This window comes from Ambystoma mexicanum, chromosome 2p (assembly GCF_040938575.1).
Source record: "Ambystoma mexicanum isolate Mex_15411 chromosome 2p, UKY_AmexF1_1, whole genome shotgun sequence".
In the NCBI taxonomy this organism is placed as follows: domain Eukaryota; kingdom Metazoa; phylum Chordata; class Amphibia; order Caudata; family Ambystomatidae; genus Ambystoma; species Ambystoma mexicanum.
This window is the reverse complement of record NC_090923.1, coordinates 884,523,418-884,548,094: the sequence shown is the minus strand read 5'-3', so window position 1 is coordinate 884,548,094 and position 24,677 is coordinate 884,523,418. Positions and strand designations below refer to the sequence as shown.

General features: G+C 45.7%; 1 protein-coding gene across 1 annotated transcript in view; it reads right to left on the bottom strand.

Moving 5' to 3' along the window:
• The window catches only part of STRN4 (striatin 4), a 563,587-nt gene that overhangs the window by 322,295 nt on the left and 216,615 nt on the right, over window positions 1-24,677 (bottom strand). Inside the window, exon 8 of the mRNA XM_069644583.1 lies at window positions 17,131-17,244. Within this exon, the coding sequence (XP_069500684.1) occupies window positions 17,131-17,244 (114 nt within the window). The remainder of the gene's footprint in view (window positions 1-17,130; window positions 17,245-24,677) is intronic.

Here is a 24,677-nt window from a genome sequence, read left to right as displayed (position 1 = left end):
TTGCTTTACTAGTGGGATATTTTTCCTTAATACCTCAGTGAGTGGGAACCTTTTTCCAAACTCGCATAATGATCAACCCTTTTTATGGGTGTCATTTTTAAGACTCTCCATAGTGTCTTTCTAAAGTTATCATCTTTAACAACTTCTTAGCAATACGTGCCTGTTGCTGGGTTGCCCTAGGGGCTCCCCTCTTAACTTTCTTTTGCTAACCTTGGGAGAACTACAGTTCCCAAGGGTAGAAAGGACCTTTGGATCCCCTTTACATTTTCTTAAGTGAAAACTAATAATTTGGTTAGTAACAAGCTTACCTTCAATGGCTGGTGGCAGAGATACCTTGTAATAATTTAGTGCACCTTTACCACGGGCTGTGTTCATAGCTGCAGTATAGGGACACAAGCGTGTCCATTTTTACCAAAATGGCCCCAGTCTTCTTTTCTCACCATTTTAGTGTTTGTCGTTTCTCGTCCCTTCCCCCGACATCCAGGGGGGGAAATTCCTTTGTGTGATTTTTATCTTCGGCAGGAGTCCTCTGGACTCCTCCGCCCAGGCGCCAGTCTGTCAGAGCAGGAAGTGAGGGAGGAGTCCAAAACTCCCCAGCCCTTTGACTTGTGCCTTGCTTGAATAGGGACAAATCACAGTGGGGGGCTGGCTGTCCTGATTGGACAACCAGACCGCCCCTTCTTGTAAAATGCGGGGAGGGAATGCAGAGGTTGTGCTGTAGTTCCTGATAAATACTACAAACTTGGAAGCTGAAGAAAAGTCGACCACTGGACCCGAAACCAAAGAGGATGATGAAGGAAAGCGTCTGAAACTATTTCCAGCGACCGGTGAGCCTGCTGTAGACCTTCCTTCCAATCGACCCGGGCACTCCGAAAACGAACCCGACCCAGAGCCTGGTGAGACCCGCTAGACTCCAGAAGTCCTGCCTTTTGAACCACCCCACGCGCTGCTGCAACCTTGCATTGTTGCAATACCCTGGGACCTCAAGCCATAGTGTAGTGCATGGTCTTCCGAATCTCACTGAAACTTCGTGGGCATCCTGGTGGATCTCCAGAGACACTAATAGAGTCTGAAAAGTCCTCACCAGAGTGTTGGACCTTTAAAACAATGAGAATTCAACCGCGATTTTCTGTCTTCTTCTGTGCTCCTTGAAAAGGCACCAAATCCGCAGAACCGCATTCAGCCACAAGGGAAACCCTTGCCTAGAGCATTCATCTATCCCTGGTGCAAAGTTCCTTCTGAGGTCTTGTTTTCAGTCACCACAACAAGGAATCCACTGACCAGGTATTTGGCTACAGACCCTGAAGTTCTCCTGCTGCAAAATCATCTTTAATGCTGAGGTACTGTGTTGGCTTGGGTATGTACTTACCTTAAGCAAGTTAGGATTTCTGTGCAGCTTTGGGGTGTTTTCTGTGATGGGGAGGCCTCTCATCCAGTGCATCTAGTCCCACTGCTAGAATCCTGCAATGGTGTCTTCTGCAAAGCCCCTGGACCCTCTTCCAACCCTAGAAGTAAAGTACTCGCCCATTTGCCCAGTTTTCCCAAGTAACTGACTTTTGCTACTAAAGAACCAATTCTGACAGCCTGTTGGGCACCAGTCCTAGTGACCCCCCTTCTGCCACTGAGCAAGCTCATGCTCCAAGAATAAGGGAAAGACTTTGAAGGGATTGGGACTTCTGCCTAGAAAAGAAAATGAGGGTTTAAAAGTTTCTTGGAAAGAGTTGGTTGTAAACGTGTTCTAAGAGTGAACTGTTACAAAAGTTCTGGCTGATCTTGAAGGTGTGATGCAGTATTCGTAAAAGTATGGTTAACATCTTTTCTTCCTTAGTAACCGTTTTGCCAGTCTAATAGAAACTAGATGTGAATGTATTTTACTCTCCTGTGATTAGGTTGTGCCTCTTCCCAAAAGTAAAGCGTCATCACCAGATTAGTCCTTTGAGGAGAACTGTATGCGTGTTCCCCAACTGGGTCTTGCTTCCCCTGACTTGCGGGTAGCCTGTCCAGAATACGTCTACATTAGTTTGTTGCCTACCTAGAATAACATTGAGTCATTCAGTAAAGTGGGACATTGGGTTTTACTTTCCCCTTCATTGTGAGGTTAAAAAAGTATGTGGGTTTTACTTACCTTGTGTTAGCTGTGTGTCATCCAAAAATAAGTTACAAGAGTTACTGCTTACCTCAATCTGGGGTTGCCAGATTTCAAAAGCACTTGTAATTGTATATTACATCCTTAGGTTTTACTCACCTAGTATAACTTATCACAAAAGTAGTTATAGGTTTTTACTGCACCTAGAATAAGTGTTCCACTATTCACCAAAGGTATATTGTCCAATTGACTGATTAAGTGATTCATACTGAGAATCATACAGCTGGAAGGGTCTACTGCCCTTGCATTACTGAATGTAATTGTAAAAAGTAACCATTGGTTTTTACGCACCAAGAATAGGCTTGACCTATACTGAATGTGTATGAAAAGGTTTGGACTTCCCTAGAGCTACTGTTAGGTACTTCAAATAAGGTCTATACTTGGGTCTGTGTACTTTCAAGTATAGTGTTGTGTTTTATACTGATTTCATATAATTCTTTAGTGTTTACTTACCCCTAGATTTATCTGGGCCTACCTGTATTTAAATAAATCCCTTTATTTTTACATACATATTGTTTGTGTTTCTTGGGATTAGTTGCATTACAATTTCACTTGTACTGATTCTACAGCCCTCTCTCCCTCCTAAGATAAGCCTGGCTGCTCTGTTTACGCTACCATGAACTCCGGTGGAACAGCCTTATACTAAGAGTGCAGTCTTGTACTGCCTCAGTTGAATGGTTTTATTAAGCCCTTAGTTGGATTTAAGAAAAACTGTCCTAACACCACAGAGTGCTAAAACTTCACCAAGGCACAGGTGAAGTTGGCCGATTTCAGGGCCATACTCCCAGCAGCAAATACCTTGCACGCCCATCCATCCATGCGTTTATCGTCCCTGTCCGAAGGGATGAGGGGTACGCTGCTTGCTTTGGGGTGGCCGTAGCCGCCTGAACCACCAAACTCTCGGGAGTGGGGTGGATGGATAAATAGCTGGGGTCGCTACTTGATGGATGGTATTTCTTCGACAAAGACTTGTTAACCACCGGAATAGATTCCAGGGAAGTCCAAGTAGCAGCCACTCTTTTCTGTAGTGCCACAAGAAATGGCAACACCGGGTCAGCGGACGAACCCTGATACAAGATGTCCATAAGATCATCTTGTTGATACTCAAACTGAGGCATGGACCAACTCAGGTACTCAGCCACTCTCAACATTAGTCTCCAATAGGAAGATCCTGCATGCTCACCCGGATCCGGTTTCCCCAATTCCATCTCAGGGGAGATGTCGAGGCCACTGGCATCATGTAAGGAGACTGATGCAAATGCTCAATCCTACTATCCTCATCAACGAGACATTCCGGAGCATTAGGTGTCCCATAAGGCAGACCAAAAGGCACCATCAGACCTCTACTCATCATCCTCAAATGTTCTGGAGACTGGAAAAACTCTTTCCTAGCAAGAGGAATGCACCTCTTATCCGGAATAGGCTTCACAGTCTCAGTAAGAGCCTTTCTAGAAGGACCAGGAGCTACAGGGGCGTCCGACAGCAACTCCAGCCCAGCAGGCATTGACGCCTCAGACTATTGGCGTTGAAGATTTGGAAGGCCTCGAAGGGCCAACTGCAGGGAGAGACCTTGCAGACGCCTTCGGATGGGCATGGCGCCGAAGGCATCGACACCTTCGACAGCATCTCAGGGTTCCTGACCCTGGCACATCTCTGGCGATCGCCCGATGCCTTGTCCGAATGAGACCTAGACGGTTCCCGATGCTTATCGCGCCGCTTGCCCGAGGGCGTACGAGTATCAGACCGAGACCTAACCTCGCAAGCTTCAACTGAAGTTGCGGACGGGGCTGTGCCATGAGACTGAAAAATCTGCAACATCTGCTCCTGAAAAGCCTCCCATTCCTCGGGGGTAGAGGACTTATGTCATGACACCCTTTTCAGGTATCCGTCATCCGACGAGGATTGGGAAGGCGAACGGTGACGTCGTTTCCGAGACTGCCTCGACGAAGAGGAGTGGCGTGAACCACCGGGACCTAGATCTGCAGGACGGCTTCCGACAAGGAGACTCCCTTGACTCGTCGGTCGACCTCCCAGCCAATTTGGATTTATGATATTTGAAAACACGGTCTACCCTTAACTTCCCTTTAGGCTCCTGTAAGGCCTTGGCAGTCAACGACTGGCACTTCGAGCAGTCGTCCGTGGCGTGGTCGTCGGCCAGGCACCACAAGCAAAACTGGGACGGGTCCGTTATGGACATTTTGGACCCGCAGTCCCGACACCACTTAAAGCCAGACCGGGGTTGTCGGGGTGGAAGAAGACAGTCGTAAAACATGAAGTTAAACAAGAGGCGCGCAGAGCTCTCGAAGCAAACATGTTTGCGGAAAAAACAGAACTGAGGCTACGGGCACCGTGCATCCTACTAATAACATCCGATGGCATAAACCCTTGACGGAGGCCCTCGAGGGACATCGACCGACGTCATTGATGCAAGGGCGCCCTCTGACGAAAACATTTCCGAAGCAGCACAACTGTAATAGATGAGGAATACGCTCCATTCGAAAAGCCCTTTTGTACGTTAGGTATTTAAGGCTAGATTTATGCATTGGGTCAAAGGGAGGACCTATGAGCGTACCACCTTTAGATGCCACCCTCGAGGCGGGTTTGAAATGGAATGCCTTAATAATAGGGACTTTCCACCAGAAGACCTTACTTTGAGAAGTGGTGTACGCGGATAGAGCTGCTAGGTGAACTTTGATGGAGTTGAACACTAGGCCAGAGTCTGGTAAGTGAAGCATGTAGTGAAGAATGTGTGATTGAGTACATTAGATATGGTGCCATCAAAAAATGTAAACCCTATTACAAATCTTTTCCATTTGTTAAAGTAACAGTGTCTGGTGTTTGGTGTTTGGTTTACGTGCCTCTGAAGATTTCCATACACCATTGCCAAACGCTAGGACTTCAGGAGCCAAGCTGCCAAGTTCATAGAGTAGAGAGGGGGGTGACCCCATAGTGAGAATATTTTGTTTAGGATATCTGTCGAGTTGCCACTTGTGTTCTTCTGGTAGAGGGTGTCTGCTTAGAGTCTGCCACAAAAATTTAGCTCCCCTGGAACATGTTCCGCTTGAGTGCCCACTTCCATATTTATTTGGATAGCTTGGACAGAAAGTGTGTGCCTCCCTGCTTGTTCAGATAGAACATGGCCGTCGGTGAGGACCTGCTCCGTTTGACACTTGAGATGTTGAAAGGCTTGAAGAGCCTTGAGGAGTTTAGCGAAACGAAAAGGTGATGGCTGGAAGATTTTGAATAAATCATAACCACGGGCACAGCTCTGGGCAACCCTCCAGACCATCGTTTTTCAGCCTTCCAAGCCATTATAGAAGGGTAAAAACCATATGCTAATTAGGCTTGGTCCTACCCCAAAAGGGGCAGTCCAGCCCAAACTGCTAGGTCACATCCCTTCTGCTCAAGACCACAAGCATCCCCAGACATTTTTCAGCCTTGTTGGGCATCATCAGTGAGGAGCAGCTTGGGTCTCTAGGCCCGGCAGACTCGGAACTCACGTCTAGGCATACCCGTCCCACTCAGGGTGACTTTAGCAAAACGAAAAGGTGATGGCTGAAAGGTTTTGAATAAATCATAAACCATTGGCACAGCTCTGGGCAACCCTCCAGACCAGTTTTTCAGGCTGCCAAGCCATTACAGAAGGGAAAAAACTGCCAAGAGTTCCAGGAAGTTCATATGTCTCTGAGTTGTAGCGTGTGCAATGTCAGTCGGCTGTGTGGTGGAAGAAGTGTACCCCCACCATCCGACGAGTGAGGTGTCTGTAGTTAGGATTGCATGTGCTGGTGGAGCATGAAGAGGTTTTCCTTTTTAATAGGTTGTCCTTGGATCACGAGCGAAGAGCCTGAACCAGGGGCAGCGAACCAACAACTAGATCGTCCTACTGTCCGCTTGCCCGAGACCACCGTTTTTGGCTAACCATGCCTGCATTGCACGCATGCGCGCTTGAGTAACTAAATAAATGCAAGAGGTCACAGCCCGAGGAAACTCATTGCTTTGTGTACAGTTGTCTGGCGACTGACCTTGTATTGAGGTACCTGCAACAGCATATTTTGTACTCGCTCGTTTGAGGGGAAGCAAGCTCCTCCTTTGTGTTCAGAACAGCCCGTAGAAATTGTCTTATTTGGCTGGGCACTAGACTATTCTTTCTCGTTGATGGAGAAACCCAGATAGAAGAAAAGGTTTATTGTCTTTTGCGTATTTAACTTGCAAATTTGAGAAGATTCCCATGTGATTAGCCAGTCGTCCAGATAAGTGTATACTGGGATGGACTTTCTGAGCAGGTGTGCCGCTAGTACTGCAAGCACCTAGGTGAATACTCTTGGTGCTTAAGCGATGCAGAATGGGAATACTTTGAATTGGTAGTGTACTCCCGCCATCTTGAAGCACAAGTATTTTCTGTGGGCAGGGTGCATAAAAATACTAAAGTATGCATCATGTCCCATGTCGCCATGTAGTCTCCCCGTTTCAGGAGTGGAATCACCTCCTGGAGCGTTGTTATGCGAAACCTGTGGTTTGACATTTGTTCACGTGTTGCATATCTATTACTGGACGCATGGAAGGGTCTTTCTTTGGCACAAGGAAGTAAGTTTAATAAATACCCTCGTTTACCTCGTTTGCCAGGGCGATCTCTATGGCGTCCTTGTCAAGTAGTGCCTTTATTTTCTGCAGCAGTATTGTTTGTTCTTCGGTCATCTTTTGTCTTGGCAGGCGGTAGGGAGGTCTTTGTACCAGCTCGATACAGTAACCGCCTCCCACGGTGGACAATAGCCACTTGTCCGAAGTTATGCCCTCCCATGCGTGGGTGGATTGAGTGATTAGGTCTCCTACTGCAGTGGCAAGGGAGGGGATCATAAACAGCAAGTCATTGTTTGTGAGAGGCTGAGCCTCTCCCCAGTGAGGTTCTACCTCTGCCTCTTTTATTCCCTCTTTGAAAGTTGGATGAGGAACCTTGGCCTTGTGACTGGCCACAGGACGAGGCCTGTCCTCCCCGAGAGTAGCCTGAGGAGCGTTGCACACCTTGGCCCCAAAATCTTAGTTTGGGGAACCCCGTTGGCAATAAGGTGTTAGTTAACTGCCCAAGGGACTTAAGAGTGTCATACTCGTCCTTAGCACTCTTGAGGGCGTCTTCTACACCCTTCTCAAAGAATACATTTGGCTCTATTGGCATGTTTAAAGGGGTCGCTTAATGAGCGTTCTCTCCGCTATGATGTGTCCTGCGTTATCCACTGCATCAAGATTCTTCAGGATGTAGCTAGCGATTTGTTTGCCCTCAGGCAGTCTTAAGCAGTTGAGCTTTCAGTGGTTCTGGGACGGTTTCCATTTGTTGTTCCAGCTCATCCCATTTATGGCAGTGGTAACTCGCTAACAGTGTACTATTGTTAGAAATCCTTGTCTGGTATGCTGCAGAGGAGTTGACCTTTCTCACAAACCCAAACATATAAATCTTCTTGCTTTCCTTGTCTGGCAGGGCTTCTGCCGACGCCAGGGGAGTGCCTGCCCTTTTTCTTGTGGTAGTGACCACTAGGGAATCTGGCCTAAGATGGCCCCTAACATACAATGGGTCAGTGGGCGTGGGTCTGAATAGCTTCTCTACCCTTGGGTTGACCACCCTCATAAGATTAGGTGTTAGTAGGGATGGTTGGATAAGTCTCTGGTCGGACTGCGGCAGGAGAGGTATAAACTAGGTAGCAGACTTCTTGTCCCCCAGGATATCTTCCACAAAGTCAGTGTCTACCTGTGTCTCCAGAGTGTCGATATTGAAATGTTGCGCCACCTTCAGTAGCAGTTTGTTGTACTGAAGTTGGTGGTCAACTGGCAAATCTGATACTGGCTGGTCCTGATGATCTGGCGACTGTACTATATAAATGTTATCATAAAACTGGTCTTGATCATAGAGGTCCCCCTGAGACCCTGTTCGACAGAATTGCAGAAGTATCCTCTGGAATCACTACACACAATTAGGACTACAGGTGTTAGCCAAACCAACCTTTGGTAAAACTCTGTATCATACAGTACAGTTTTTGGTAGCGAGCCAAGCAGCCAGGCTCATCTCAAGAGTGAATGTGAGCAGTACAAGTAGTTACACAGAGGACTTTCAATCACAGTGGTTCAAGTAAAAGCTTATACTCAAGGTTTCTTGGTAAAAACATTTATTAATTTATTACACAATCATTTAGAAAACATTTCACGAGAAGAAGGCAACTTATTATAAACCAAGGTAAGTAAAATAGATTATATACTTTTTAGACAGTGCAAATAGTTTTAGTTCACCAGAGGAGTTCAATTCAAGTCAATAGGCCAGGCCAAAGTCAATGGGCTAGTGTTCTGGATAGGAACGAGCAGTTCTGGTATCAAACGGTAACGTCTCTGCAAAAGTTCTTAGAAGTAGGTTAGGCGAAAAAGAATCATGTCTGGTCACAAGCCGATTAGGCCTGCAAGTTGGGAAAAGTTTAACAAACTTTCACCACAAGAGTAGCGTTCTCTCAATCAGGTTGGCACAGTACCTTTTATATAAAGAAACAAATGCTACTGAAGTCTTGGTTCCTGGTAGGTCCTGCAGATCTCGCTGTTCCTGTGCCTCAGTCAAGGGGACAAGAGGGAGGACATCGGGGGACTCCTGAACTGCACGGGATCGTTGAAAAAAAGCAAACGAAATGGAGTCACTTCAGTGCCAGTAGCTGTAGATTCAAGAACACAAGCTGGTGTCCCTCTCCCTGGTTAATACTAACCAGCCTTGAGAATGGTATCCATGTATCTTCTGAGTTGGTTGGTCCCACCAACTCAAGGGAAGAAGCCTTCCTTGAAGGAGCTTCTGTTGAATGGAGTTCGGCAATTTGGACCTGCAGCAGGGCTTCTCTTGGCAAACCAACAGTCCAGGAGTTGCAGCAGCCACCCTCTTCCAGCTCGTCTTCGGTTCTTTCGTTCCAGTGGTCAACTGCCTTCCAGTCCTGAAGACTAGCCTTTTAAACAGTTTTCTCCCATTCATTCCAGCCTAGCTGTCACTTACCCGGCAGGGTGGCTGTCCTTGCTGGACAGTCAGCGAGCCAATCACGCCAAAGTGCATTTGGGTCTCCTAGGAGACTAAGCACAGGGAGTTTCGGGCACCTCCCTCACTCCTGCCCACCCTAGACACTCAGATACCAGAGGCGGTCTTCAGTCCTCAAGCCTGCCAAAAGGCATAGAAATGAAGGGACCAAACCTGGTTTGGCCCACAGAGAAACTCTAGAAGGACCTTTCCAAAAGGAAACAGCAAAAAAAGAAAACCGGGACCCGTTTAAACAGAGGGGCGTAAGGAGCCATCTTGAAAAACATTGCTCCCGTGATTTTGAGCTACCGGTGTTCGCGGTCGGGAATTTTAGCTACCGGTGTTCACGGTCGGGAAAAATCATGGTAGTTCATTGTAAAACCACTGAAACCAGCCTTTTCAATAGGAAAGGGTAGCTTTTGACTGCTACATGTGTATTTAGACAGTCGATACTATGTAACCCCTCCAGCACTCCATTGTAAAATGGTGTGGGCTGGGTCTAAGAATTTGAAAAGACTAGTAAAGTCAATTTCACTTTACATTCTCTGGGAAACAGTAGTTTATCCCGGAGAAGGTATTTAAACCTTTGGGAAAGCTAAAAAGGACATCCCTGTGTCACTGCACTGAGGGTGCTGTGTAACCCACATGAAAAGATGTCTATGGCGTCATCTTAAAACGCCAAAGTCAGAACACAAACGTAAAACACACATGAAAGAAAATACATGAACAGGTGGGAAAAAGGGCTCACTCTCACCAGGTAAAAAAATCAAGTCCAGCTAAGGTCTCTAAGGTGAAGGGAATTAGCACATTCATGAGAATTCTCCCCAACAGACCCCAGGTTTGGGTTGTCATAATAGGAGTCCTGATGGGTGTCTTGGTATTTTGGGATGCCGAGGCCGGAGTGCCTAAAGCAGAGGTGCTCGGCTGTGGCTCAAGGAGAGCCCTTTTGGCAGGGTGTGGCTCTGCTGATACGCCCTGTCTGTGAGTCGTTTTAGAGCCGTCAGTCAGGGTGTCTAGTCTATGGGGGTAGAAAACGGTCTGGGTGTCCTTTGGGGTCAAGGGTGTCAAAATGTTTTTTCGGCAACCTCGACTTTTAGTAGTGAAGCACTAATGTGTTCCTTAATTAGATCTTGTATTTTCAGCGTTTTCTTTGGGGACACCAAAATGTCTTTCACTGCCTGTTCTTCGGCAAGCGAAAGGAGGGCCTTTTTATATGCAGTGTTCGAACCGACCTTCGCTTTCAGTTTTTGGGAACTGCCATGAGGTGAAAGCATGTACGATGGCCCAGAGGACAGCGAGTAACCCGAGGCTCTCTCCCCGGTCACCACATGGGCCTCGATTCTCGACAGGGTCGCTGAGATTCGGCCATGGCGTATGTCCCTGGGGTGGGTGTGTGCGCGCGCTGGCCGCCAGCGGTCTTCTCCATCACAGGAACGCTGGCCTGCTTCACAGAGTCGGGGCCCCACACTTCACCCTCGGCATCACTAATGACCCAGATACTGGCCACGCTTAAGTCTTCTGTCATGTCTACGGAGTCCTCGGCCTGCATGGTGTGAGCGGCCCAGCGTTTCATCCGCTGATCCTTTAAGGTTTTCGGCCAGAAAAGCCGACAGGATTTACAATGCTTTTCAGCTGGATCCCGCGGGAGACAGTGATTGCACAATCTGTGCGTGTCCTTCCACAGGAATTTACGGTTGGCAGGATGGTGGAAAATTGAAATGGGCTATTGTCCATTATATTTTAAAAGGGCAGATGGGCAAAAAAAGAAGAAAGGTAAAAGGTCAGTATAAAGAACCTCCCCTCTCTCCCTATTGTAATGGGCTGAAGCCAGAAGAGGCCCATAAAGGCTGCGTTTGGTCATTGATCGAACAGTCGTCAATGGTGTTGGTGTTCGTCAGGAGCCATCGAGTGGTAGCAGTCGTGCACCGAGGCAAACAAAGGAAAGGAAGAAAATCTACAAGTACAAGACTAGTTAATCAAAAGCATCAGCCTAGAAGAGAACTCTGCATTTGCGACCGACTTCAATGGCGGAAAAAAACAATGAGGGACCTTGACACGTGAAGAACCATGGCTACAGTGCACGTCACACTAGGGATAGTGTTACTAACACGCTGTGTCTACGTCGGTTTGAGTTTCGAAAACAGATATTGTAATACTCTGCGACTTCCATTAAATGTCGAACTATGCAGAGCATGTGATCTATTCAGATCCACAGACTCAAGAAATACATATACACACGCAGGCCTCAACATCACATCAGGCGTTTAATGGCGCAACGTCGAGCAGACTGATTGGCGCTGCACCCCTGGGTGGTCAAAAAAGTTTAAGAAGGCATTTGGAGATAGGATATCAGATGACGAATCAGTCAGGAAATAATTAATTGAAACAATACTACTTCATATTGGGATTTAGGAGCTTAGGGGTGGGGCAAGTTATGATTGAGTACAAAAAAAAGAGCCACACTCAGTCAGGCTTTGATTTAAGCCTGGCTAGGAGAAAACTAGTCCAAAACCCAGAAAAAAAACAAACAGTCAAAAGTGGAGGCGGATACGGTTAGGGAGGCATTTCATTTTTATGCCAAAACCCCACCACTATTTGCTCCATTTTCTGGTCTGTTCTGAGTGTGAGTCTTTTTCCCCACTGATTCTTTTACTATCATTATGGGAACCTTGTTCATTATTTTGACTATTTTATGGAGTCATGGTTTCCTCCATATTTTCTAAAAGGCATCTGTAATTTACCTTTGCAGCACACCACCTTTTGTGCAGTGTTGCTAGGAGCCCTTTGGGCTTGTCTTTTTATATGCTTTTATTTTCCTTGTGAGAACACAGGTTCCCAAGGATAGGGGGTACTTTTTATCCTTCTTACCTCTTCTTTTGTATCAGAACACACAACCTTACATGGAGTGCCGAGTGGTTACACTGTATCCCCCCCTTCTCACTGTTCTTGTAACATTTATGTTACAGTGGCAAACATACCTGAATGTCTGGTGGTAGGGGACGTGTTCTACCGACTTGTGCATTTTTTCCTACCCTGGATGTGTTCACAGCCGCGGTAATGCACAGAAGGCTCATCATTAACTCAAAATGGTGGCTGTATTTTTTGTGCCATGTGTGTGCTTGTCCTTTCTTGGTCCTTCTGCCATGCTAAGTGGGAGAGATCCTGGTTAGACTTGTCTTCGTCTGCAACCCTTTGTGAAGTCGGCCGAGGCCACAGAGTGTCTGAGGACAGAAAGCAGGGGAGGATCCCAAAACTGTGCTGGTCTTCGTCTTCTGGCATGCCCGCCTGGAACCAGTTTGAATGTAGCATGAGTGTCGATTGGCTGGGTTCTTGGATAAAAGACTGCAATTCTGAGGCGCAGGGTGGACCACTGGAACTGAAGATATGAAGACTACGACCAGAGACGCCTGCAGCACCTTCCAGCAACCGGAGAAGGCTGCTGAAGTGGCGGCTGCTGTCCTGACAGTTTTCAAACCAACAAGGAAGCGCCGAAGAGGACATCTTCCTCCCTTGGACTGGTGGGCATAATCAGTCATAAGACTTCCCTCAATTTGAGCCATCCCACGACAACCTGCAACCTTCCTGGGCTCCTAGCTGCCAATACCCTGGGACCTGCGATCATCCTGCGGTGCATCGTCTTGCCACAAACAAATCCTCCCAAAACTTTGGTGGACTCCTTCTGGACATCCAGATGCAACATCCACCTCCTCAAAGTCCCTTCTCCAAAGTGCAGGACCGAGCAAGCGAGGCAGATTGACCTGGCCATAACAGTTGGTCCTTTGTGTTGGTGAAAAGGTGCCAAAACCACAGATCTGTGTTGAGCACAAAGAATCCTTTTCTGGGAATTCCCCCTCTCGACTGCTGCTGGGAAATCCCTTCCAGAGTCTCTCCTTTCATCGCAACGACCGAGGAACAGGAGACCGGGTATGCAGCTGCTGCATCGTGAAGGTGTCTTGCTTCATCCTCTTCATCACTCCCAAGGTGACGCCCTGATGCTTGTCGAGTTATCGGTATGTAACAAAACAATATAAGATAAGGTACTGTGGGACTCGTGGTAATACTTACCTTGAATAAGTATTGCTCCTTTGTTACTAGAGTGCTGATTCAAGTGTTTGGGTGTTGGCCCATACACGTACACCCAGGCATAATGCTTCTGCGCATTCAGGGAGCTTTCTCCAATATTTTTTTTTGTTATCATGGAAAGCTTGCTACTTACATGTATCTGAAGAATCCTCTGGAACATTGACATTTTACAGCTGTGCCTTAACTTCTATTCTCTCCAATCTCACTTTGAAGAGCTCCTAGATGGGGATGGACTGCTAAAGCCTTAAGGCCTCTGAAAAGTATTACATGTCTTGAAAACAGAACATTTTACTATAACAGTGGTTTTAACTTACCTTTGAATTGCATTCATCTGCCTTATAAGTTTTACACTGTGTTTTACTCACCTGAAATATTGCATTGGTTTTCTAATGGGTTTATTAGTTTTGAAATAGTACTTACCTATCTGAAGAGTTATCTATGCACTAGGGATAGTATTACTGGCACGCCTGTGTCGACGCCCATTTTCGAGTTTCGAAAAACAAACTGTAATACTCCGCAGCTTCCACTAGATGTCGGCCTATGCACAGCATGTGATCTAAGCAGATTCCACAAGCCTCAGAAATATATATATAAAATACATGACTTGATACAAGTCTAATAAGCATTTCTTTGGGCCTATGTATATTCCAAGTTCTTTGTACTGACCTGAAGTTCACATTTCCCTCCTAAAATGAACCTGGCTGCTCCGACCTACTACAAATACCTTGAGTGGTACAGGTCTATACTAGAAGTTGGAGCTCTGTACGCCAAGGGGATAGTTTTTATAAAGTCCTACCACAGGTGGACTTCAGAAAAACTCCAGATAAAAGTGGACTTTCAATCAAACATTCACCTTAGCAGCTTCCAACTCTAGCTTCTTCAGATCAGGTCGTTCTAATGTGTTTTGTCCTTCTCAGACAGTTCAGTTTCACATTTTTCCATCAGGGTCAAAACTGTTTTTTCCAACTCACTAGCTTTTTTTCTACCACCTGATTCTCTGGATGGTGAGCGCCATCTCCTTGAGTTGCAGGGATTCCCCCTGCCAAGTTAGGATTACTGGTAGAGTGAAGGGTCAAACAGGGCAGCCAGGTACCAAAGTGGACTATCTAGTTAATGTGGCCCAAAGTCCGTTTATTCGGAAGAGAAGAAAAGTTCAAATGATTAAATTCCCATTTCATAGTACTCATGGTCATGGCAGAGCAAGATGTCAAATTTTGGAAATCGTTTTTTAAAAAGTGAGGCAGAGAGCCTTTGGTTTGGCAATTAAAATTGTAGTGATGAAAAAGAAAGAATCCAAGCAGGAAGGATAACACTTTATTACAGGGTATGATGGGCATGAGAAACGTGACCAGATAATGGGGTATTGCCAGCTGTACTTTGAATTGCTTCGCACTCCTCGTAACTATCGACATTTACTGTTCAGCCATAGCCACTGTTAGGGAGAATTCTCATGAATGTGCGAATTCCCTTAACCTTAGAGACCCCCAGCAACTTTTCTGGATTTTGAGGACTTGATTTTTTTCCTGGAGAGAGTGTGACCCTTTTCCCCCCACTCATGCGTTTTGAAATGTGTTTTACTCTTGTTTTTCTTTTGGTTATAAAGTCTAAACAACTCCATAGGCATGTTTTCATTTGTGTCATGCAGCACCCTCAGTGCAGTGGCACAGGGAATACTTTTCAGGCTTTCCCAAGGTTTAAATACCTTCTCTAGGATAAACTACTGTTTCCCAGAGGAATTAAAGCGAAATTGACTTTTACTAGTCTTAAATTCCTAGACCCAGCACACCCCATCTTACAATAGAATGCTGGAGGGGTTACTTAGTATAGATGTGTCTAGATACTAACGTAGCAGTCAAATACTGCCCTCTCCTCTCAGAACGGCTGGTGGCAGTGGTTTTACAATGAACTACCATGATTTTTCCTGACCACGAACACCGGTAGCGTTAAATCGCGGGAGCCATGTTTTCTCTATTTCTTTGTGGAAAGGTCCTCCTAGAGTTTTGCTCTGCACGCCAAATCAGGTTTGGTCTCTTTGTTCATTCGCCTTTGGCAGGCTTCAGGAGTAAGGTGCCAGAGTGTCTCGGGTGGGCAGGAAGTGAGGGAGGTGCCCGAAACTCCCTGTGCTTAGTCTCCAAGGAGACCCAAATGCACTCTGTGGTGATTGGCTGGCTGACTGTTCGGCAAGGATCGCCACCCGGCTGGGTGAGTGACAGCTAGGCTGGAATGAATGGGAGATAACTGAATAAAAGGCAAGTCTCTTGGCTTGGAAGGCAGAGTCGACCACTGGAACGAAAGAAGCGAAGACGAGCTTGAAGAGGACTGCAACTCCTGGACCGTTGGTTTGCCCGGTGAAGCCCTGCTACAGGTCTGAATCACCAAGTTCAACTCGACAGAGAAGCCCTGAAAGGACAACTTCTCCCTTTCAGTTTGTGGGACCAATCGACTGGACAGTAAGCCACCTGGATACCAATCTCAGAGCTGGTTGCATTTTCCTCAGAGTGCAGCAGGAATCCGTATAACCAGAGAGAGGGACACCAGTTTGTGTGCTTTACTCACAGCCACCGGAATTGAAGATCTGCCAAGTGCAGCTTTTTGACCAGTCCCAGTGCAGGAGTCCCCAGACGTCCTCACGATTGAGGCCCAGGAACAGCAAGATCTGCAGGCACTGCCAGGAACAGAAGTCAGCAGCTGCATCTTTTTCCTCATTTGCAAGATACTGTGGAAATAAGGCTGAGAGTACTCGCCTCTCGCAGTGTAAGTGCTTGAAACTTTTGCAGCTTGCAGGCCTAATCACCTTGTGACCCAACATATTATTCTTTTTACAAACTACTTCTGAGAACTTTGGCAGAGACTTTACCGTTTACTTACCAACAGCTTTATCCTATCCAAGACTTTAGTCCATTGACTTTGGCCTAGCCTATTGAACTGACTCTTCTGGTGAACTCCAAGTATTTGTACCGTCTAAGAATAATTGTACACCTTTCATGTTCTAATAATCTTTGCCTTTTACTCCTCTTGAAAAGTATTCTGAAATAGTAAGTATATTTTTGTGATTATATTGCCTCCTTCTTATGAATGTTTTATAACTGACAGGTGAATAAGTATATCAAAGAAACCTTGAGTGTAAGTTTACTTGAACAGTTGTGATTGTAGACCTCTGTGTAACATCATTACTGCTCACATTCCCCTCTTGAGATAAGCCTGGTAGCTCAGCTCCGCTACCAAAACTGTGTAGTATGAACTTATACCAAAGGTTGATTTTGCTTACACCTGTAGTCCTAGTTGTGTGTAAAGGTCCCAAATGGTACTGCATACAAACTTTGCCTAACAGCCACCCCTCGATGAGCCAGGGAAAGCTAATGCAAAACCTGTCTGCCAAGAGGCAGGTCAGTTCATCCATTATCTCCTGAACACAGGGCTGAGAGAATCAGTCCAAACAAGCTGCATCAGATGTCTAGGGTATCAGGTAATAATGTCCCCATACATAAGGTCGCCGGGAAAAGACATTGGCAACATTATATATGGTGAATTATGTATGGGCACGGGTTGCAGGGATGTCCCCAGCTCCCATAAAAAAATAAAAACAGGGTTGCGGGGCTATCCCCCGCATGTTCAATGTAATGTCTGCAAAAAAGCCGACTTGTCAGGGGACATTTCTGCAGGATCATCACATGGAACCATGGCTAGTTTGTTTTAAGTTTGAACAAGATGCAACAAGAGTAGGGCATATGGGGCCAGTTTGGGATATAGAGTCCACTTTTATTAATTGGCTTGCTTACTTTGAACTGTGTTTCCAGGGTGGCGAGCAAGAAAGCATGAGTAAGGCACTTGCACACATACTGGAAAGGGAGGATATACAAAAATACAGTGTTACCTTCATGGGGGCGAGGCTGATTTGTGATGGCTGATGGAATGGGCGACTTCGGTGGTAATCCATCCACATCTCTGAAATCAGCTAGCATTCCCTGCAGCTTTACTCTCCTGGATTCTGCAAACAGAAAACAATCTATAAGGTGTGAGCATTACTATCATAGGCAAAGACATGGAAGCAAATACTAACAGTGTGTGGGAACAGCACCTCAGCAAAATAAACGCATAAGATCAACACCAATAAATTCCATATATGAGAACTATACAGCAGATACATGCTGCATGTAAAGGAGCCATTACATGGGAAAGCTCAAGTGGGAGCTTGATCATGTGAAAATACTGCTTGCATGGAAACCAGTGACATACATGAAAACATTGTATCTTGTGGTTTTATGAGGCATACTCCAGGCAAGTGTTGCACAAGGATACAATATTTGTACATCAATCACTGAAACACAGGTCAGCAATCACTACAACCAATTGGAATTTAAGCCATAGGAAATTAGAAGCATGAAAGAATGTTCATATGAAGGATAAAGAAAAAAACAGGAACAATACTGAACCAGACTTCTTGGGAGATATATAGTTCGGTGTGACAGGGCCGTTGATCCAGCCCCACCTGGGCTGGGAGGGAGCTCGACCCAAACAACCCTGGGGGCCAGAGAATGTGTAGGCCGGCCTCCTCCATTATCTCCTTATCTGACAGGAGGGTACCATGGCAGGACCTTGCGTCACGCTGCACATCCTTGCAAGAAAAACCACAGACCAGCAAAGGAGAAGAGCCAGCTCACCAAGAGAAACTCCCCAATACAGCAAAGCCGTGTAGAAAAGGGGACGTGCTTAAAGCCCTTATGTAACCTCCCAAGCTCCCCAGTGTTACACCCTTTAAAAGCAAGGTAAGCCACTAGTAGGTTAAGTGGTCAATCATGATAGGGGGAGGGGATATATAAGCGGGAGCTTGGGAGTCGTTCGGTGTGGGCTGCAGTTGGGCGGGGACCGATGACTGATGTCCAAGAGACCAGAGGAGGCGAGAGCGTCTGGAGTGCAGAGGCTATTGTTAAGGTCATCTGTGGAGTGTTTGTGTGAAAGGAGAGAGTGAGTAGTAGGGGTAGAAGTAGTGGTGGAGTAGTGGTAATTGGGAGCAGCAAATAAAGGAGATGAAAGGTAGAGTGGTAATTGGTAGTAGAGGGGTGAGCAGGGCACCATATCCCTGGGTGTGCTAAATGGGTACGGGTAGTAAACCAAGACTGGTAGTAGCAGCATAGGAGCAGTAATAGACAGGGGGAGGGTCAGAATAAGCTGTTATTGGGAGAGAGAGGAAGGAGGGAGAAGAAACAGTGATAGTTGGATGTACACATTTTTGTAGATACAGAAGCTGGAAAGGAAGGTCAAAAGGGTGGAAATACAGAGGTTGCAGCAACAGTGACATGGTGGAAAGAGAATAATTTAAGACAACAATATAGCGAAGGGTCAGGTTCGAGAGGATCTGAAAGGAGTGACTGATGCTGGGCGTAACAAGGCACCATATTACTTTTTGAGATTACTAAGTCAGTCTAGGACAGTTGGAGCATCCATAGGGAGTCTGTCATTGTATTAGGGCCCTTACCAGCAGTTTTAGAAAGAGGACAAACTACAGGGTTACCGTTGGCAAGCACCAACATCCCAGATAAGGACCACTGGGCTAAGGAGGAGGAAAACCCGGGGAAAGTTGAGAGCGGGACAGCTCTAACGCCAAAAGCCCCAAGCCATGTGAACCATTATAAACATTCTCTCCAAGATTATCAAACCAGTCTGTAAACCAAAAATGAAAACCCTTGGACTTGTCGGCGTAGTTCTTTGTGGTGGGTGACCCGGTCACATCTCGTAAAGTTGGTGGGTCAACCCTGAGTCTATACATGAGGGTGACATTTAATACCTTACGGAGAAGGTTTTCAACAATTATTTTCTTTTGAATTAGTATAACTGATTTGTAAAGCATTTACATGAAAATTAAAAGCTAGCTTTACTACGGCATTAGCATCTAGATTGAGGACAGAACAGATTCAAGCAGGTGAAACATATTTGAGAAAGGTTTGGACCCCTGAACAAAGGGAATGAGATTGCAATTCTATTCAGTGTTTATAAATATTGTTGACCATTCCATGATGGAGAACGAAAAGTACGATGCATGAAAACCTAGTTCTACTTCACCAGTATCTTCAATAATGTAAAACTGATGAAGCGACATCTTTAATACGTCCAAAATGGCAGACTTTTTGTCCCTTTTCAGAGGCACATGGTTGAAGATGCATCAGTGCAGGAACAGCCTACTCTGAGAAAGAAGAGCCAGAAGGAAGCCAGATTATGAGACAGGCAGAGGTTAGTTGTTGAGACGCTGAACCACTGTAAGCCGATGACTTAGAAACAGTGAGTGCAAGCTAATTTATTTAAATGTCAGTGAAAGTGGAGAAGTCCAACTGCGAAATCCATGTACAAGAGAAATAGGTGTCTGAATTCATCCCTGACAGGCCTACAAAGCACATGGCCCTTGCGAGGTCGGAACAACCCGTCATTGCCCACATAACACCACAACCCTAGACCTAGAATTTTTAACCATTACCGAAACTTGGCTACATGCCGCTTCTGGCCCAGCCTCGATTCTAGCAATCCTGCCTGGGTTTACGGTTCACTGAAATGACCGCCCGAAGCCAGAGGGTTTGGGGTAGCATTGATCTCAAAAGACTGACTGATAATTAGGCAATACAATGTTGCAATGGAGGGAAACTGATCTGCTATCGGTTAAACTCACTACCTCGCCAACATACTCAATGGGCCTCATTACGGGTCCGGCGGTAACCCTGCCGATGCTACCGGTGGGTTGCCGCCAGACCCATACAAATTTACCGGCGCCTGACTTCCCAGTGCCACCAGGCTATTACAAGTCCAACGGCCAGGAAGTCAGGCGCCGTTATATTTGTAAATCCCCATTCCTATATAGTCCTATGGGACTCTTATAGGAGTGGGGACACGGGAGGACCAGCACCGTTAGCAACGGTGCCAGGGCTCCCGTGACAATTCTGCCTGTGCATGCTGCGCCTGGCAGGATCAGACCTGTTGGGCACAGTGGCTCTGGCAGGCAGACTTTTGCCGGTCCAGAAACAAGGATGCATGTGGGTGAGTTTACCGTTCCCCTGGCTTCCGGACTGGCAACATTATAATGAGGCCCAATGTCTTTCCATGTTGTCGGTGGCCCACCTGGTCCACCTTTAAAGTCCTCCAACCATTCCCTTGGTTCCAATGTGAAACCTTACACAAGATCTATCCTCTTAAAGGGATTTTAACCTGGGCCTCAATGACCCCTTCGATAATTATGCTACTTCTATGGCAAATTCGCTCAGTGCCCTAGGCTTTACTCACTCAGTTAGCGCCCCTACCCATGTGAAATGACGCACGAGCAAGTTCACGTTGAAGTTCCGCTTTGCCGCTGGGCTGCTCTTGTTGGACTTGCGCTTCGGGACTGCTTTTGGATTGACTGTTAGAGCCTGCTGTCAACTCATCTCAGTGGACTACTGCACTGATTGCGCTGTGATTGACACTCAGACTACACTCGCCCAGGAAACAGTGCAGGTTATTTTTCATAAATTGGGCATGCACACGCAAGTTCACATCTAATTTCTGCTTTGCCGCTTCAAACGACTTGCTTCATTTCTGCAAATATGCCCGATAATGTTGCAACATGTGTCACAGGTACCATTCTGCAAATGTTTCACTCCCAACTTCCACCCTTCACTCTTTCCCCAAGGTTTAGAGACCCCCCTCCCAATAATCTGCATACCGCCGGTTTACCAAAAAGTCTTCATTGAGCCAGATGAGTGTACCCCATCACACAGAGTTGAAGGTGGCAGTCATGCTGCTCATTCCACTCCGCTTGCATCTTTAGCACAGACGAACACTAGTCTGTTTGTGGTGGGCACATATACTATAAACATCATTTCGGACCAAACTATTCTAGCCTCTTTAAAAGCTAGAAGTGTCAAAAGAAAATACAGCAATAAGTCTTTACCAACCAAGCATATCACCTATTCCATCTTTATGCTAGGTTGCAAACAGCACTAGCATATCAATATATGCAAGCCAGTGCGTTTAATCGGCCTTTATCTATAGGTAGTGAAGGACATTATACACCAGTCGAGGAAGTGTCCCACGACTCCCTTTCAACGCTGGACTCTTCCGTTGCGTCTTTTGCTCTTCCTACACCAAGGGCTTTGAAGCTGCCCCTATAGGTTCCTCCACATGCAGCTTCTAATAAGAAAGGACTGCCTCTTACTGCTGTTAATACCTCGGTCTTAAGCTTACACAAATTATTTGAATTGATGCATGATAAACTGAATAAACAAGCCCTACAATTGGAAGAGCTTATGCTGTAGACTCAAAACCAAAAACAGTTGCCTATGGCAGCTTCTCCGCCACCTTCTACCCAACCCTATGCTTTGGAAGACCCAGTCATTGTTTGTGGCAATTTGTCTGACCAAACACATTCCATTCATGTGTCTCAACAGCAAAATACTGATACTTCCTGCCCTGGTAATTCTGAAGTAATTATGCATTTTCCACAGTTCCCTAATAACATCCGTCCAATTGAGGACGAATCGGATAATCATAGTGTGAACGCGAGATCTCGCAATGAAAACTCTGAAGGCTTACCTGTCGGAGGAGAGTCTGATGCCCCCCCTCCTCCGATGCAGCATGTTCTGGGACCAGGGGCAAAATACCTCTCCAGCAACAGGTCCAAAGACACTTGTCAACTATGAAAAAATCTAAGAATCTGCCTTCCCGCAGAGGGGTCAAATCTACTCTTGATGCTTTCTTTAAAGCAACAGGAGGTTGTGTCCCTATGGCTCAAACAGAACGTAGTCAGCCGTCTGCCCACAACATTGTGGAAGATGTTGCAAATCCATCTATAAGGGAAATATTGCCTATTGATCTTGCAAAAAAGCCTGATCCAACACGGGATGCACCTACATAAACACAAACTCTTCCATATTTGCCCTTGGACACTCTTGTAGAGACTAGATCACAGTCTTGTCACCATGTGTTTGCAAATATTGTCCCTCGTGAGAAAAGTCTTCAAGAGACATAGAACAGATTGAGTTTATTTCTGATGCGTCACGTTCCATTGTCAGACTATGGATCCCGTCAAGGGTGGTGGCAAATACCATTTGGCAGGCGAAAACGTCTATTCGAGATGGGTTTCTTGTTGGCACAATATCCGAAATGCCCGCAAAATTAGACCAAGGGGCAAATTTCTAAACCCAACATATACCGGAGCGTCCAGGTAATCAACACCGGTAATGTAGGAATGCAATTTATCTCAATAAATTAACCACTAACGACAGACCACCAACATGTCCAAAACATTGCAAGTTGGAACACGAGAGGGCATATACATCTCCAAGTCTCTATTAAGAATTTGCCTGTTCTCTTCCACATATTGGCCCGACAAGAAACATAGTTAATCACGCCCCCAATATGGGATGGTTATGATGTTGCACTCTTGCCAGCTTTGATAACCAGAGGTACACACTTTTCGGGACTCCTTGTGGCTGTAAACTGTCAAATGGGGCTGTCCATCAACCCTTGGGCATCTGAAAACATTAATCTCCAATTGGTTAAAGTTACAATTGCAGAGCAGTCATCTGCTGTCTTGAATATATATAGAAACTCAACTGCCAGGGTAGATGAAGCATTTTATAATGGTTTGAATAGACTATTAGAGTTAATCAATATATCAGCCTCCACCACACACATCATCATTATGGGAGACTTGAATCTAGATTGTTGCAATGCAAAGAAGTCATTACTTGGCAGAATGATATGGCGGAAAGGCACTTTCTAATGGTTAATGATGTAGTCGAGGGTGACATACCAGCCCAAACGATGTGGTTTTGCAATAATAGTGCGAGCACCATTGATTACATTTATGTTGATCTGAGTCTGTTTAGACAGGCACAAAAGCTAGCCATTTGCGCTCAACCTTGTAGTGACCACAAGCTGCTTGCCCCCTCTATTGCATGGAATGTACCAAAGCCTAGAGATCTAACAGTGAATAGTGGCTTGGGGGTTAATAGTGCAAAAACAAAACTGAAATGGTCCAACTCCAAAGTTCTTGAGTTTGAGCGCTTGATCCTGCGAGATATGACTTTTGTTGGAGTCCAATATACAGAGATCCTTGCGCCGTTTGCTCAGGCGATCACCATACCAAGCAAAGCATATATAAAACACAGCCATGCCTATAATCAGGTAATCAGAGATAAAAAGGAGAATTCAGGCAAACAAAAACACACGATTCTTGCATTACAGAACAGTAATCTATGGCAAGCACTAAAATCTGCTAAAACCGGGTATAAAAACTCGGTACAGAGTCACAAATCGATGTTTCAAAGAGATAGTGAACAAATGGCGAAAGCAATGTGTGACAAGAACTCTGCTGAGATAATCACCTTCTTGGAAATCACTCGAGTAACATCCGGCCCGGATGGCATCTGAAATGCTATGCTTAAATCTAATTCAGTCGCGTGCGCTCACATCTTATAACACATCTTTCAGGTAGTATTCCTTCATCGTGGCAATCTTCAGTTATCATTCCAATTTTCAAGATGGGGGATAGATGGGGCATAGAACTATGGTGCAGAATTATCAACCAATTGCGTTTTTAGACTCCCCTGGAAATATCTTCTCGAAAATTGTGCTGAATGACTTCAATAAATGGACACTGGCCAATACTTGCGAGACCCCATCAGACAGGGCTCATTGTGGGAATGGGTGCTCAGATCAACTTCATAGCTTTAAATGCTATGAACGATCATTGCCAAGATACTAAGCAAGCATTATTTCTAGCTTTTGTTGATTTGCACTCTGTATGCAACTCCATCTCACAGGTACTTCTTTTAGATAAGCTGAGGCGTGATTGCTGCCCGCTAACTCTGATATTATTCTTGCTTGACATTCAGGTACTTCCATTCGTGTTAGTTTGTCTCTGGATGGGGTCCTATCATCACCCATACCAACAGCCCGTGGGCTAAAACAGGGCTGCTTATTAGCATCTTCCATTTTCAATTATTTCATCCACGACACCTCAAAATGTGATCTGATTCACCGAAAATGATCAATCAACAAGTTAAGTCTGATGTACGCAGATGGCATGGTACTCATTTCAAAAACCCAGCGTGGCCTCCAGACCCTTCTATCAGCTCTTAATACTACAGTGGTTAATGAATTAAAGGTTAACACCAATAAAACTCATAATTGTGTACTCTCCTAAAAGAAATGGTCACAATAAATTCTCATGGTCCATAAACCAGACGAAGTTAAGCATAGTCTTTGTACACATATTTGGGCATGATATTTGAAACCTCAAGACAACCAAAAACACACTTGGAGCAAGTGAAGAAGAAATTGGACACAGCCATATCGCAAACCAGGATAATCATGCATAGGTATGGGACATTTTCAATTAGACCTCCCTGGTCCTACTGGAACCAGAAAGCAGTGCAAAGCATACTGTATGGCTTG